The 17,863-nt window shown below is 36.9% G+C and overlaps 1 protein-coding gene across 5 annotated transcripts in view; it reads right to left on the reverse strand.

The window, feature by feature from the left end:
• Positions 1 to 17,863, reverse strand: part of LOC135116171 (uncharacterized) — a 128,096-nt gene that overhangs the window by 37,863 nt on the left and 72,370 nt on the right. For all 5 annotated transcript variants that reach the window (XM_064033455.1, XM_064033454.1, XM_064033453.1 and 2 more), the window contains exon 6: positions 3,279 to 3,369. In XM_064033455.1, the coding sequence (XP_063889525.1) occupies positions 3,279 to 3,369 (91 nt within the window). The remainder of the gene's footprint in view (positions 1 to 3,278; positions 3,370 to 17,863) is intronic.

A 17,863-nucleotide genomic window follows, 5' to 3' on the forward strand; every position in this document is an offset into this window, starting at 1 on the left:
AGTATTCTCAATCATTCATTCCTTTCTCTGGTAAGCTCTAGAACTCCCTGCCTGCTTCTGTATTTCCACTTTCTTATGACTTGAATTCCTTCAAGAGGGAGATTTCAAGACACATCCTTCAATTTTTGACTACTGCTTTGGACCCATTTCTGGGACTGGCATCTCAGTGGGCTTTTTTTTTTTTTATTGGATTTTTTTTGCTCCTGGCTGGTGTCCCTCCTACGTGAAAAAAAAATAAAAAAATAAAAAATAAATAAATAAAATAAATAAATAGATAAAAAAACAAAAAACTTTTGTTAAATACAAACTATGCCCACAAAGTATAATTATCTTTAATGCCTGGGTGTTACCAAAGGGTTTATTAGAGTCAAGGGTAAGGTACAAGTAAAGTAATATAACCTGTTCTAGTTTAGTTTATTAAAAAAAGGTTCAGAAAATAATACAGTATTTAAACAGTACTGAAAAGAATTAATTCCTTCCTGGTATCACAAAATCATAATCAAATTTATTCCAGTAAGGCACCCAATTATTCCTGAGAAATAGCTAAGCTTAACTTAAGTTTTCTGGAGGAACTATTTACTGGGAATTTATTATCTGCTATTTTCTCATACTTGTGCAGGAGATCCAAAATACATTTGCATAATCTTATCTAATTATTCCAGGGATTCTTATGAGTTTATTGACCTTGATCACTCAAATATCCTTCTTGAAATGTAATCCATTTATTATTTAATGACGGCAAATTAATGGCTGCAACTAATAGGGTAATGTTCTCTAACTTCATTACAAACCCTACACATTCTTGTGACACAGCTTAACTTTGCTGAAAATCTAGCATTCAACTAGAGGGGACATGATTACAGTAATTTTGGATGTTTGGAGGTGGTTTTTATCCTAACTAATCTCTAGTCATTAGCTAGGCAGCTAAGTTTGGTAAGCTTATTCTTACAAGATGCATAACTTAAATCATAACTGTCACATTTATGAAAAGCAACTTAGCTAACTGGTCTTACCCTAACCCTCATGAATCCCCTTTATGGACTATGCTATGTCTGGAGGATCTGAAACTTCATGAAGATCACTGGAACTGTAAGATCAGTGGAGCATTTCATTCAGACCATTAAAACCACCGAAGGTGTAATATTACATCCCAGTCAATTTAAGTATTGAGTCTCACCATCAAACTAACAGCTGGACATAGGTTTAGGGTGACAAACACTGCTTTAAACATTAAGGTCTTCACACTCAGGACACCAAACAGTTTAATGAGGAAAATATGTGCATATGTGCATATGCCAGATTTGAACCCTACCTAGTGTGGCCACAAAGTAGGGTACAGAACTTAGTTGGATAGATGGATGAAATGGCATACTGAATCATTCTCAAAGATTGCAGTCTGGGGTGGGAAGCTTGTCTGGTGTTCAGCTTGAATGTGCAGTACTAGGTAAATACACTTATTCAACATGTTATCTAGTTACTGTACTAATAATTGAACAATTATCAATTCTGCTTCTGGGAGCTGGCTTTACTTGTTAGGAGAAGCCTTAATCTTTATGAGCATGGAAATGTGTTTAGGCTTTGACATCAATGTGTTGGCTTCTGATGACTGGTAGTTCCACTTGTTTTAATTATAGCATAAAGTCATCCCAAATGAAACTCTAACAAATGTATTTACAAAAGTATTTCAAGGATCACTAGTTGTCTCATTATAACAACAGAGTGAGTGATTGTTTCATCAAGGAAAATTCCCACATGCCTTCACCTGGACACAAATGTTGATAAAATTAAGAAAAATAATGGGAAAAACACACTACCGAACACACACACACAGAAAAGCTTTGGGACCAAATCAAGTAAATGGGTGGATATTAAAAGAATGCAGAGAACAAATAGAGGAACCCATATGGAATATAAATAACAGCTCATTGAAAGAAGAAAAGTACCAAGTATTGTAAGCAAGCTTTGTGAAATAGTAATTAAAGACAGATGGGTGTAATATCTAGAAGATGAAAAGATAATTACAGAAAAGCAATTTGGATTCAGGAAAGAAAGATCCTGCATCACAAATCTATTGAGCTTTTATACAAGAGTAATAAATAGATAGCAAGAGAGGGACAGACGGGTTGATGCAGTATACCTGCATCTCAAAAAAACATTTGATAAAGTTCTCAACAAAAGTCTTATGTGGAAGTTAGAGAATGAAGGAGGACTATAGGAAGTAACAATGAGATGGATAGATGATTATTTAGAAGGGAAGGAAATGAGAACAGTAATCAGAGACACTAATTCAAGTTGGCACAATGTGACAAGTGGAGTACTATAAGGATCTGTGTTAGCAACTATTATGTTTCAAATATATGTAAATGATATGACAGAGAATCTAAGTAGTTATAAAAAACCTTTTTGATTATGATGCAAAAAATAATGAAAATAATAAAGGATGAAAATGACTGCAAGGAATTACAAAAGCAAACTGACAACAAGATACATGCATGGAGCCAAAGATGGAAACTAAAATTTAATGCCAGAAAATGCCATGTGTTGGGAATAGGAAAAAGTAGAAAGAGACCTTCATGGAATTACAAAATGGGAGGAGAAATAATAACAAAAAATAATGAAGAAAAAGATTTTGGAGTAATGATCAACGACACACTATCACCTGAAATGCACATAAACAGAATATTCGGCTCTACATACAGCTTGTTAACAATTTAGGTGGCATTTAACTATTTAGATAAAGAAATGATGAAGAAAATTATAACAAGTAAGATACGACCCAAACTGTAATATGCAGCAGTAGTTTGGGCTACACATAGAAAAAAGATATATAGAAACTGGAAAGAATACAGAGGATAGCGACAAATATGATACCAGAATTGAGAGACTCAACCTATAAAAAAAAAACTTGATGAGATGGAATTACCAACACTACAAGAGATAAGAGAAAGAGGAGACCTGATAACAGTGTACAAATTAGTAAACAGTATAGAAAGAATAGACAGAAGTGACTTGGTACCACAGATGGAGGAGGGAGAGAGATGGACAAAGGGACATGGGAAGAAAATAAAGAAGAGTGGATGTTCGAGCGACATAAAGAAATACAACTTCCTGTATTGAACTATTGAAATCTGGAATGATTTGAAGGAAGAGGTCTAAAGTCTAAAGATAAACTGGATAAATATGGTTATGGAGACAAGACAAAATGAGCTTTGGCTCATGCCCTGTGCTATACAACTAGGCAAATAAGCACACACACACACACACACGCACACACATACCTGTCATCAATGTCACTATCTTCTTTTTTCATTAATGACTCGCGGGAGTGGTCCTCATGGTCTGATCCAGGTCCAATTTCAGGAAGATGACCTGAAAAGAAATGTTCCTGGTGTTAGGCTAGAGAAAACATCATTTTGCAATATACTATTGATAACAAAACTTAAAACAGTCCCCTTCAAGCAACTTATTTACCTGTCCTCTTACTAAATACCATCCTCATACACTATTACTTTACTTTCCTCCTCATTCATTCTTAGTTTCCTACTTTTACACATCCTTCTAAACTCCTTCACTTCTCAAAGCAGTATTATCTGCAAACAACTGCTTATTTACATTCTACTATTAGCATTCATCAAACATAAACATCTACTGAACACTTTTGCATTCATCTCCTTCACAATTCCAATGAGCGATGAAGGAGACATCATACAACCTTACCACAACTACATATACTTAAATAAGAAACCTCCTCCCACATTATTTTCTACCTGAACACATGCATCATACAAAAACATTTAATTCCCTTTAAGCTGTACAACCTCAGCTAAATGCATAACTCAGATAAATGATGGTGACATCCAATTTTCAGCTCTTTTTTGAGCAGAAACAATGTTAAAACAACAGATCATATAGCCAGCACATGAAAATGGTGCTCACAGACCCACATTTTTTTATGCTGTGAGTGATTTGTGTGTGAAATGAAAATTGAAGGTGGATGTTGGGAAAAGTAAGGTGATGGTATTTGAGAGGAGGAAAGTGGAGGTGTGTGACTTTAGGATACCTTACATGGTAAATATGGTAGCTGTAGGAAGGTGAGGTGGTTTTGGGAGGAGAGAGAATGGAGGAGGTGAGTGAGTTTAAATATCTGGCATTAGTATTTGATAAACAAAGTGAGATGGATGGAGAGACAAGAGAGAGTTGTAGAAAGTAGGCAGGTCATAAGAATCATGAAAGGAAGGAATGTGTCTATGGATGTAAAGAGAGGTTTAAAGAAATAGTATTCTACAGTCAACACTGATGCATGGATCAGATCTGGATGTGGAATACAGCTGTTCATCATCTTATGACCTATGTGACTTATGGCTTTTGATTGTCATTATTTATAAATAATGTTTGAATTTGGCACAGCACAGCATGGAACAGTAAAACTCATATCCCTCACTCACACAAACAAACATGCCTAATCACACACACATGCTCTTGTACTGCTGCTCACCTCAGTCTCACAGTAATGTTGACAGTGTTTTAACTAAATCTTTGAAGATGATCCCTAGTGCAGTAGTATAATAGCAACAAACTACAAAGTAATGTAACAAACAAGGGAGTAGACTCCAGGCACTGTGGTATGTGTATGATATCCATGTAGATATGTACACAAACATACATGGAAGAATATTTACACACCACTGAAGAGATAGGCTGGCACTCCATTTGGTTCAGATGTAGTGTGCAGTGTGCTGTTTATTTATTTATAGGATGAGTCAGGTGCTGTTTGCTGATGATACAGCTCGAATGGCTGACTCAGAAAGTTGAAAAGACTGATGGAAGCAATTGTCTGTAGGAGGAAGAAGCTGAAAGTAGATGTTGGTAAAAGTAAAGAAATTAAATGCTCAAGAGAGAGATAGGTGGTGAAAGAATGGATATAAGATTGAATGTAGAACAGATGGAAAAGGTTGATTGCTTCATATATCTAGGATCAACAGTTACAGTGGATGGAAGAGTTGAGACAGAGGTGAACTGCTGGGTGAGGGAGGCAGGAAAAATAGTTGGTAGAAAAAGAGCTTTAATGAGTGTAAAGTGAGGGTTACATGAGAGAAAAGAGGTACCCACTGTGCTGTATGGTGCTGAAACTGGAACATGGGAAAAGCAAATAAGAAATTGTCATATGTAATGGAAGTGAAGTGTTTAAGGAGTATGTGTGAAGTAACATGGATGTTAGAAGAACTGATATTTTGAAAGAGTTGGCTGGATGGGCAGATCAATGTGTGCTAGGATCATTTTGGCATGTACAGAGAATGGAGGACAGTAAAAACTAGTACAGAAAATAATGAGGTCAGATATGGACATTAAAAGGTTAAAAAGACCACACCTGGAGTGGATGAACTGTGTGAAGAGAGCAATGAATGAGAGGAATGACTGCGGCAAGCAAGAACAATTGTGTGTGTGATAGAAGAGAATGGAGAGTGACAGTGGTGAGTGCACAAAAATGATATGCTTTCAATGATCCTTCGGAAGGTGTGTGGGTGCATTTGGTGAGACCCATTGGCACTATGAATCCAGTTAGGATGTGGAACACTCTTATACAGACATATAAGCTGACATCTGAGGCCTGAAAATATCTCCAAAACTATACAAGTTTTGTACAAAACTCTCCATCTGCATGAAGTGAAGCAACTTTCTTATCTAAATTTCTAACAAAAGTGACATCCATCATTTTTTTTTTTCATGGCAGCTGTCATTAGCTAAAGCTCCCTTCAACATGTATCTTAGGCCTGCCTTCTTTCTCTCCCCTTTCACATCTCCCTTCCAATTTCTCTCCCCCCACACCCATGCTTCTCTCTCTCTCTCTCTCTCTCTCTCTCTCTCTCTCTCTCTCTCAGTAAAGCTGATACTATAGAAATGAAAAAATAAAAATAAAATCACTCTCTCTTGCAATGAAGCCGATTCCATAGAAATAAAAAAATAAAAATAAAACATTCTCTCTCTCTCCTCTTCCACACACCATGTTGTTCAATGGATGTGTTGTGGTGCTCCTACGCTAGTTGTTCCCTTAATAAAATCAAGAATCTTTTATTCAACATGGATAAGTCATTGTTGAAAGTCCTACTTGACTCATAAAATCAAGCATATCAAGGTGTGGTGTACTCTATGCAAGGCACAATAGAAATCTCTTTGAAGCAAATAAATAATAAGAAGCCAATGGAATTGACCATTGACAATTTATGAAGCAGCCTGGAGTTCACCACAAAAGATGTAAAAGAACTGAAGGATGATACTGTTATGACTCAACCACAGTCCCTCACAACTGCCACTCAATCTCAGGTCAGCTTTCACTAGGCTATACCAACAGCCTAGTGTAGGGCAAAAAACAAACAAATCCAGGTCACTTGTGAGTCATATACAGCTACAGCCCCAAGGTTACCACTCCTGTCTTGCAATGTAGGAAAAAATATAAATTACAGGTTTATCCAAACAGCTGGGAAGGACTCAAACAACCACATACCAGGGGAGAAATAGATAAGACTGATGCCACACAATGGGGTTTTAATATTCTAGGAGCAACCACCCACACCATCCAGAATATTACACCTTGTCTCCAGTTTCTTGAAAGACAGATTCTATCACCTTAAAATTCATGTCTTGAGAGAAAACAGACAAATGAACACAAAACACCAAACAAAGAATGTCCTTTGGTCACAATAATGTACAAAACACGGAACCAGTAGTATTTATATAAAAGATGCATAAGACAAAAGAGTCAACTTGACTCGAAGTGCAATAACATAGATGGAAGACAAAGATGTTCAGGAGGTAAACATATCATGCAGGGAAGCCACAGAACGCCTGACTTCTGATCTTTCTAAAATTTCTGATTGGGGCAGAGCAAACTTGGTATTGTTCAATGCATCAAAAACTCAATTCCTCCATCTATCAACTCGACACAACCTTCCAGATAACTATCCCCTCTTCTTCAATGACACTCAACTGTCCCCCTCTTCTACACTGAACATCCTCGGTCTGTCCTTTACTTATAATCTGAACTGGAAACTTCACATCTCATCTCTAGCTAAAACAGCTTCTATGAAGTTAGGTGTTCTGAGATGTCTCCGCCAGTTTTTCTCACCCCCCCAGCTGCTAATTCTGTACAAGGGCCTTATCCGTCCATGTATGGAGTATGCTTCACATGTCTGGAGGGGGTTCCACTCATACTGCTCTTCTAGACAGGGTGGAATCAAAAGCTTTTCATCTCATCAACTCCTCTCCTCTAACTGACTGTCTTCAGCCTCTCTCTCACCGCCGCAATGTTGCATATCTAGCTGTCTTCTACCGCTATTTTCATGCTAACTGTTCTTCTGATCTTGCTAACTGCATGCCTCCCCTCCTTCTGCGGCCTCGCTGCACAAGACTTACTTCTTTCTCTCACCCCTATTCTGTCCACCTCTCTAATGCAAGAGTTAACCAGTATTCTCAGTCATTCATCCCTTTCTCTGGTAAACTCTGGAACTCCTTGCCTGCTTCTGTATTTCCACCTTCCTACGACTTGAATTCCTTCAAGAGGGAGGTTTCAAGACACTTATCCACCAATTTTTGACCACTGCTTTGACCCTTTTATGGGACTGGCATTTTAGTGGGCATTTTTTTTTATTAGATTTTTGTTGCCCTTGGCCAGTGTCCTTCCTACATAAAAAGAAAAAAGAAAAAAAAGAAAAAGAAAAAGAAAACAGCCACAAAAATACAGAAAATGAATAGGCAGACACCTCCCCCACAGGAAGGGAAGAGAGTGGTGACATCAGGCACTCAACTGGCCCTCAGAAGTATTCTGATTCACAAAACTAAGACACAGCCCATATCTACCTTAAAATATCTATATGTATATCCATAACCAGCTCTCTGTACACATGTTCACTTCTAACGAGTCAATGCTGCCTACTAAACTGAGAACACAGAAGGGGGAATGGTCTCATGGTGGGGTTGACACATCATGGGGGTGGGTGGGGAAGGAGAGTGAGATGGCTGAAAGTTGTATTAACATGCCACACACCACCCTACACTGTTTCTCTATGAAGTATCTCAAACTGAATAAATTACTGCACTCATATCTCAGGGGGATGGGTGAATTTTAATACTTTTATACTGGACCATGGCTTTCGTTCTATCTTGGGTACCAACTTCAAATTGCTGTATCAACATGGAAGAGAGAAATAAAAGGAAGAATACAATTGATTAGGCTAGTGAAACTTACAATAAAACATGAGATGCATATACACTCAAGTGGGTGCAACTCAATCAACTCTCTCTCTCTCTCTCTCTCTCTCTCTCTCTCTCTCTCTCTCTCTCTCTCCTTTTTCTGTCGCTTCTTTCTTTGCTTCTCTCTCATCGTTCTTTATCTCTATCACTTCTTTCTCTCTCTTCATATAACAACATCAAGAAATATAAACTACAGAATAATAAAAATCAAGAAGTTATTTCATCTCTCAAAGGAAGAACTGGAAGTAAGCAAGAAACTCATAGAAGAATTGCAAGAGCCAACTATCAAGAAGATTACAGTTGATGAAATTACTTCCAAATTATCAGGCTTGAAGAACGACCAGGAAAAGCTTGGAACAAATAGCTGTTCAAGTCAGCTAACTACTGGAGCACAAGGTAATATCCAACTTGAATTAGCACACTCGGTGGGATGACGGGGCAAACATCAAGCCTGCCTCATCATCACTTGTTTCTCAAGATTTCTTGGTCGTGAAGCAGTATCACCAAGCTTCAAGCCATGAGAATTTTCATCAATGAAGATTTGTGCCCTGCTTTACAGACCATAAGGAAAGCACAACTTTCTCAACTAAAACAAGCATGGAGTGAGAGCAAAGTGGCTCTCTTCTGGCACACCAAGTTCATCAACTGCTCAACTGGTGCTGGTGCCTCAAGCAAAACCTTGATACCAAGTAACCCCAGGCATAGTAATTCAACACCAAGCCGAACCAGCACAGCTCTAGACAGAAGGACTGACAGTGCTGCAGCTGGTGTGAGTGCAGGAAGTAGTGCTTCTGGAGGACCCTCTGCTTCCACATCTTTGAGTGGTGACAGTCATGCTAGTGCATGGAGGGGTGGCAGTCCTGTGAGGTCAATGTATTTACCTGGTGACAGTGGACCTAAAGGCACTTCCATGGAATAGGACCAGAGAGGGAGCAGTGCAGCCATACGAGTGACTAGATCCTCAACATGTAGTGGCAGAAAAGATCACTAATGTAAGTCATTATTAAGGTCAGTAATTAGTGAGTGCTAATCAGACCCATAACAACCATAGATGATAACCAGGTGTTTCTCCCATTTTGTTATTTAAGTGATATTGATTTCTTAAATACTGTTAAGACAGAATTCAGTCATTTTCCATTGATACTGAAAACTCAATTACCTTCCATCATATATTTACAACTGAAAATCAATAGATGATTCTCAATCAAACAATATATTTCAAAATCCTGTATGTGACTATTACTTTTGTAATGAACATGGTTTAAATTTATCCAATGATTATACAAAACCTCAGTATTCTATCAATATAAGCAGTGCACCTACTCATCTAGGCACATGAACACATCAGTGTTTGACTCCACTTAATGTAAAGTTTAATGTCATATGTTCATGAGAAACACGCTTAAGTGACAACATCTCATCAGTGTGTAAGTGGTTATGATGCTTACTTTAAAGATAAGGGGCAGGTTGGTATTATATTTAGATCAAATGTTTAACAGTGTGATAGCTGAAAATGTTTCCTTACAGCTCTCTCTCATGGAATTATTATTTTTAAACAAAACCACAAAAAACTATTATCCAATTGTTTTACAGACCACCAAACTCTAACATTGATGAATTTCTTGTGTCATTTGAAAATATAAAAGAAACAATATCACAAACAAAATTACAGTGTTACATAACAGGTGATTTCAATATTAGCTTGTTACCCAATAATGTTCACAGTTTTGTCAACTTACTCTATACATGTAAGTTCTCTGCCATCATCACTAAACCTACAAGAGTAACTAAATCTTCAACAACAATAACTTATCATAAATGGGCTAATAATTTAGCAAATTATAACTTCAGTGGAATTTTGCATACAACAAATACATTTCATTACAAATTAAAAAGCTAATGTGTGAAAAAATTAAGTAATATAAAAGAAAATTTAATAATGAAGATATTGACAGCTGAAATATTGACACTTGAGTAATTATAAGTAATACTGATGCTGGCAAAGCTTCTAAAATTTACGTAGAACATTTTTCATACTTATATGTCACCTTCCCAAATATGAATACACAGTGAAAGAAAAACATATCAATAAACCTTATATAACCTCTGCCATAAGAAAAAAAATCTATTAGAGAATGCAACAGATTATAATAATTATATGTCAAATGGCTATTAATATATGAAAACACCTTACAAAAATATAGGAATACTCTAACATCTTCAATAAAAACTGCAAAGCAAATTACAATAATCCCTCGACTATTACGATTTCACCTATCATGCCCTCAGTACACTGCAGATTTCTCTGGCTAATATAAGTAAATTTATATTACAGACTCCTCAGTATATCACAGGTTTCTGCAGCTGATAGGTATTTATATTTTTTTAATTGAATTATTTCTATGATAAATTGAACATTTTCTAGGCTAAACATTAATAAATTAATAGATAAAAATACACTATTGTAATTCATACAGATGAAACTCTGTACCCTTGATTCAACTTACTGTATATTCCAGCAGATAAGATGACCCACCCCAAATTTTGGCTTGAATTTAATGGTTTTTAGCTGATAATGGTGGTATAAGATGACACCCAAACTACCAAACCATCTGATGTGAAGTTTAGGTCAGTGAGTACCAGATAACTGAGATGGTGATGAACCAGTACAATGAATAAAATATCTTCTTAATTTTCAGAAGCACAAAACTAAACTTAAAACAGAATTCCCACCAGGGGCTTTTGTACAATTTCATGAAAACAATGGATGGATGAAGATGGTATAAAATTATGGATACACAATGTGCAGTACGATCTGTTTTCCTAAACATAAACAAATCTTTGCCTTGGCACCTGCACGTGTCAGGCTGTCAGCCGTAATCTTCTCCTACACATCGTCATCACCTACATTGTTCAGTACTGCACAGCTAATCAAAATCATCATCATCATCAATCAAGTTGTAGTATCTTCACAGGTAAGTGTACTGAATTTATTATTTTTTTTCAATATATAAGGATGTATCTAAAAGCAAGTTTAAGTTTAAAAGGTGTCTGTGGCTTTCCTGGATTTTCACTCTTGCTGACCTGGGGATCATGTATTAAGTATGAATAAACATCACCAGATGAACAATATTCTGTGCATTGCCTTGCAGCAAAAGGCCCCAACATATCATATGGCACCATTCCGTCTGATTACCAATAGTGTAGTACATATTATTACAGGCAAAGTTGGCCATGATTTTTCATGACACCATTGCTCATATTCGCTTTCTCCCCATCACTACTGGCATTTCACATCAGATGCACATACACACACACCACATGACAGCTATGGCAGCAACCCTTGAATGATGTTATGCAAAGCAAGAGACCACGCTCAACATCACATGGTTATGTCTGGTTTTGTCATGCTACCAGATGATGATTAGGAAAAGTGAACCTACCATCAAGTTCAAAAGACATTGCTGTATCTCTAGAGTATAAATTAGTTACAGTAGACAATGCTTAAAATATGAAAAATAAAATAAATAAGAGAGTAAGCATTTTTTTTCCCATTTTTTTAACTTCCTATTGTTCCTGTAATGATGCTGGCATTGAATTATATCAGTCACTCTCAGAATCAGCATATTTTGTAATTTTATTGGTATATAACACATAATGATACAAAATATGAAGGTGCTGATGAGTGACAATAAGGTAAAACTTGCCTGTGTAACAATGGAGTGCAGGGAGATGAGGAGAGCAATGAACTCTCCTTTGAACTGGCAATTCATTCATGTTCTTGATTAGCAGCAATGTCTTGTGAACACCAAGGTAGGCTTAGTTTTCCTACATATCATTATGGAAGCTTGATAATATCTACTGACGTGAGTGGTGGCTTCACCTTCCATCAAGGTGGAAGCTTGGGATTGCACCCTGTATTTTTATAATATGTAACACACACACACACACACACACAAACTGTTTTTCTAGAGAGTAAGAGATATGAGAATAAAGAAATGGTACATCAAACAGTAAGTAAGGTATGTTATACTAATGTAAATGGATTAATGTCAACTAAAATGGGCAGTGGAAAACTTGATGAATAAATTCATTAATGACTCTATGGGCTGATGTGATACCAGATTTAGTGGAAGAGATAAACCATCAAGACTTGATTTAGTGTTTGCCAAGGGCACAAAAATTATTGAAACTAAATACCATGATAGCCCTCTACATGAAAGTGATCATGTGTTTATGGAATTTAATTTGAAAAATGAAAATGTAATCATTGATGAAAATTATAAGGTAAGAAGATTTAAATATAGTAAAGCTGACTTTGAAAAATTAAAGTACTTTGTTGCCATGGACTGGAAAGACTTTGAAGATGCAGAAGATGTTCAGAAAAAATGGGATGAATTTATAACAATATACAATTCTGCTGTGAAGAAATTTGTACCTAGAGGAGGAGCAAGATGTAGAAAGGGTAAAGAATGGTTCAATACAAAATGCAAAGATGCTAGAAATTCAAAGTCAAATGCTTGGAATAGATGGAAGAAGAGGAAAACTGAGAGTAGATGGGAGGAATATATTGATGTTAGAAACAAGTACATTGAGATAATAAGAATGGAGAGAAGAAACCATGAAAGAGATATAATAGATAAGTGTATAAATGAACTCAAACTATTCTTTAGACATATTAATGGGAAGATGAAAAAGAAGGAAGGTGTAACAAGATTGAAAGATGAAGGAAAAATCTATGATGATGTACAGGACATGACAGAGGTTATGAACAATGGTTTCAGCATTAAACTCTCCTTCCACAGTAAATACTGATGTATTTCCTGTGGAAGGGGAGTTTAATGCTGGAAGGGGTAAGTTGGTGAGGAATATACTAAATACAGTCCCAGTCAGTTATGGGGAAATACTTAAGATGATGGAAGAACTTGAAGTAAATAAAGCAACTGGTCCAAGATGGAGTATAAACTGGATATTGAAGGAATGAAGAGAACAACTGGCTGATAAAATTCACAGTCTAGTGTTGACATCACTATCACAGGAAAGAGTACCAAAAGATTGGAAAAGAGCAGATATTACACCAATATCCAAAGCAGGAAATAAGGAAAACCCACTAAATTATAGACCTGTGTCCTTGACTAGTGTTGTAGGAAAACTATATGAAAGAACAATAAAGGAAAGATGGATGGAACATTTGGAAAGAGATAAAGTTTTAGTAAATTGTCAATTTGGATTTAGGAGGGGAAGATCATGCTCCATGAACTTACTGTCCTTTTATTCAAGGGTATTCGATATTATGCAGGAGAGAGACAGATGGGTGGATGGTGTCTACTTAGACTTGAAGGAAACGTTTGACAAAGTACCACACCAAAGATTGCTATGGAAGATAAAAAATTATGGAAAAATTGGAGGAAGACTGCTGGAGTGGATAGAGGATTATCTGGATGACATAAAGATGAGAACAGTAATACAAGACCAAAATTCATCTTAGCTGAAAGTAATTAGTGGTGTCCCACAGGGGTCAGTATTGGGACCGAAAATGTTTGTAATATATGTGAGTGACATAAATGAAGAAATAGTCAGTTATATGAACTTTTTGTGCATGATGCTAAGCTGATGAGAAGGGCAGAAAATGTAAATGACTGTATGGTACTACAGGATGATTTAAATAAGATAAATAGATGGAGTAAATCTTGGAAAATGGAATTCAATTTAAGTAAATGTAAAGCAATGGAGTTTGGTAAGAGTAAGAAAAGAATAGTATATCATTATGAGATGGATGGTGTGAAGTTACAGAAATCAAAAGAGGAACTGGATTTGTGAGTAACAGTTACTGAAATTTTGACTCCAGACAGACACACTGATAAAATTACTGGAGAGACGATGAATTTGTTAGAAAGAATAAGAATGGCATTCTCATAGTTAGATGAAGGAATGATAAAAAAAGTTATTGATTTCCATGATAAGACCAATATTGGAATATGCAACACTGGTGTGGTCTCCTCATATAAAGAGGAGTATTATAAAATTAGAAAGAGTACAAAGAGCAGTCACTAAGATGGTTCCGGAGTTGAGTAAGTCAACCTATGAAGACAGATTAAGAAAGTTGGAAATTCCTTCCCTTGAAAATAGGAGAGAGAGAGGGTATTTAATAAACATCTATAGAATGATAAATGGTATGGAAAATGTGGAGAAAGAATGTTTTATAAACTTAGACACACAGAGTACAAGGGGACACAGTAAGAAGTTGAAGAAAGTTAACTGTAGAAGAGACATCAAAAAGTATAGTTTTCCTCACAGAAGTGTGAACAAATGGAATGAACTCAGTGAAGACGTTGTCAATGCCATAACTGTCCATGCTTTTAAGACCAAACTGGATAGATAGAGAGACGGGATACTATGAGATTACTCCCCTCTCGTAAACCACAACTAGGTAAACACACACACACACACACACACACACACACACACACACACACACACACACACACACACACACACACACCAGTAGTTGTCAATGTCTCCCAATTTATCTCCTTACATTTAAAATCACCAACAATAACTATATCACTACTTTCCATCACTATCTTTTCAAGACCTTTTAACACATCTACCAACATCTCTTCATACACTTCTTTTTGCCAAGCATTGGTCATAGGTGGCACATACACTCCTACATAATTCATTATCCTTCCATTTCCACTTCTAATGATCACTTGTAGAATTTCAGACTTGTTTTCACGTTTTATTACCTTCTCCACTTTGAGACATTTTTTAGTCAGAATGATCACTACCCCTCCTCCCTTGTCACTTCTATTTCTCATCCATGAATCATATTCATCATCACCAATGTCAGGAGTTCCCTTTTCATTTTTCCATTTTGTCTCACATAATACAACAACAACATCTGGTGCAGTTCTGCTTAACAAGTCATTTAATTCCATTTTAGTTGACATTAATCCATTTACATTAGTATAACATACCTTACTTACTGTTTGATGGTACATCAAAAAGTAAGGAAGGTTGGAGAGTAGAAGTCTACACCCCCTCCCCCACTCTTTCTCTCTCTCTTACACACACACACACACACACACACACACACACACACACACACACACACACACACACACACATCCTGCTGAGATGGATGGAAAATTTCTTGACAAACAGAGAAATGAGAACGGTGGTAAAAGATAAAAAATCATCATGGAGGGAAGTCAGAAGTGGAGTATCCCAAGGCTCAGTACTTGCACCAATCATGTTTTCAGTTTATATAAATGGTATGATGGAGAGTGTGAACAGCTACATGAGCCTTTTTGTGGATGATGCAAAGTTGCTGAAGAAAGTTGAGAGTGCTGAGGACTGTGGAACGTTACAAGAAGACCTGAACAAGATATCAGAGTGGAGTTATAGATGGGAAATGGAATTTAATTTAACCCTTTCCTTCCGGCGCTTAAACTTTTTTTCCATTTGTTATGACGGCTAAAAATGGTAAACCTAGAAATTGTCAGAAAACTGTTTGAATACTAATAATTATTTTCTCTTTGTTATTCTGAATACAATGATGTACTTTGTAGCTCAATGTGACCTCTGAAAGTTCAGTTTATGCCTTATCAAGGATTCCTCCTCCTCCCGCTGTGATCCGTCTTCCAGAAACAGCCCGGAGAGCGATGACACCACGCGCGCACACACGCACACACACACACACACACACACACTCTCTCTCTCTCTCTCTCTCTCTCTCTCTCTCTCTTTCTCTCTCATCTTGGAGGGGAAATTGTACACTTCCAATGAGAGAGAGAGAGAGAGAGAGAGAGAGAGAGAGAGAGAGAGAGAGAGAGAGAGAGAGAGAGAGAGAGAGAGAGAGAGAGAGAGAGAGAGAGATTTCATCCCTTTTCATATCAAGTTTCAGGCAAATAACATTATCTCTCTCTCTCTCTCTCTCTCTCTCTCTCTCTCTCTCTCTCTCTCTCTCTCTCTCTTTCTCTCTCTCTCTCTCTCTCTCTCTCTCTCTGACAAGTTACCTTCTACCATTTTATTATAAAATCGAAGATAATGAAAAAATTAACATGAAAGAATGATAGGTATCATCTCTCTGTTCTGATAAAACAGGTGGATCCTGTAAATCATTTTCTGAGTCCTCACTAATGTCTTTGCTTTCTTCAGTTTCTTCTTCTAAATATTCACTGTCACTGCCTTCAAACTCAGAAGCACTGTTAAATACATATGTTCTGTCCTGCTCCATGGTGAGTTATGATCTGAGATCCTTCGCTCTTATCAGGATGTCTCTTCACACTTATCATGGTGCTTTCCACCAGGTGGGTCGCTGGGGTTGCCAAGTGTTGCCCGGAGAAAGGGAAAATAGCATAGTTACCGCTAAATTTCCAGAGCTAGTGACAACACTATACATGTGGAAACATGCCAGACACTTCCACTCACCATCTGACTTGAGAAACTGCGCTTGGAGCTCAAATTTGAGGCGTGAAAATTCTTGATTATGGGTATGATCGCCGTCGCTACGGACGCATTGATGCAATTGTATATATACGATTGCCGGAAGGAAAGTGTAAAGTAATAGAATTTTGAAAAAGTACAAGAAGAGTAAAAGGAAATTATGTGTTGAATGGTGTAAGGTTGAGTGGAGCAGAAGAGGAAAAGGATCTCTGTGTTACAGTGACTGGGAACCTGACCCGGAGAGACACATTAGCAAAATTACAGCAGAAACCTATAACTTGTTGAGAAGAATAAGGCAGGCCTTTGCATATATGGATGAAGAGATGGTCAGGAAGATGATTGTGTTGCTGATAAGACCTAGACTAGAATATGCAGCAGTAGTTTGGTTGCCATACAAGAAAAGGGATTTAAGAAAGTTGGAGAGAGTTCAGAGCAGCTATGAAGATGGTACCAAGTATCAGGGACTTGTCATGAAGAGAGACTGGCAAGGATACATCTACCAACGTTGGAAAAGAGGAGAGAAAGGGGAGACTTGATTGCGATATATAAAGCATATGAGGGAGTAGAGGAGGTGGACTGGAGCGACTTAATGGTATGGGATACATGGGACACTAGAGGACATGGAAAGTGGCTGAAGAGGAGTGCTTGTACAAGAGACGTCAAAAAGTACAGTTTCCCATATAGAAGTATTGATGTATGGAACAGTCTGAATGAGGAGATAGTAAATGCAGAAAATATACATGGATTCAAGGCTAAGTTTGATATTAAAAGATATGGAGATGGGACAGCATGAGCATAGCACTTTTCCCATAAAGCACAACTAGATAAATATATATATATATATATATATATATATATATATATATATATATATATATATATATATATATATATATATATATATATATATACACACACACACACACACACAAACACACACATACACACACACACACGCAGCAGTGGTATGGTCTCCACACAAAAAGAAAGATATAAGGAAATTGGAAAGAATACAAAGAACAGCTACGAAAATGATACCTGAATTGGAAGACCTAAGTTACGAGGAAAGACTGGAAGAAATTGGATTACCAACACTGCAAGAAAGAAGGGAAAGAGGAGACCTGATAACAATGTTCAAATTAGTAAATGGCATGGAGAAGATAGA

Source organism: Scylla paramamosain, chromosome 30 (genome assembly GCF_035594125.1).
Source record: "Scylla paramamosain isolate STU-SP2022 chromosome 30, ASM3559412v1, whole genome shotgun sequence".
Taxonomy (NCBI): domain Eukaryota; kingdom Metazoa; phylum Arthropoda; class Malacostraca; order Decapoda; family Portunidae; genus Scylla; species Scylla paramamosain.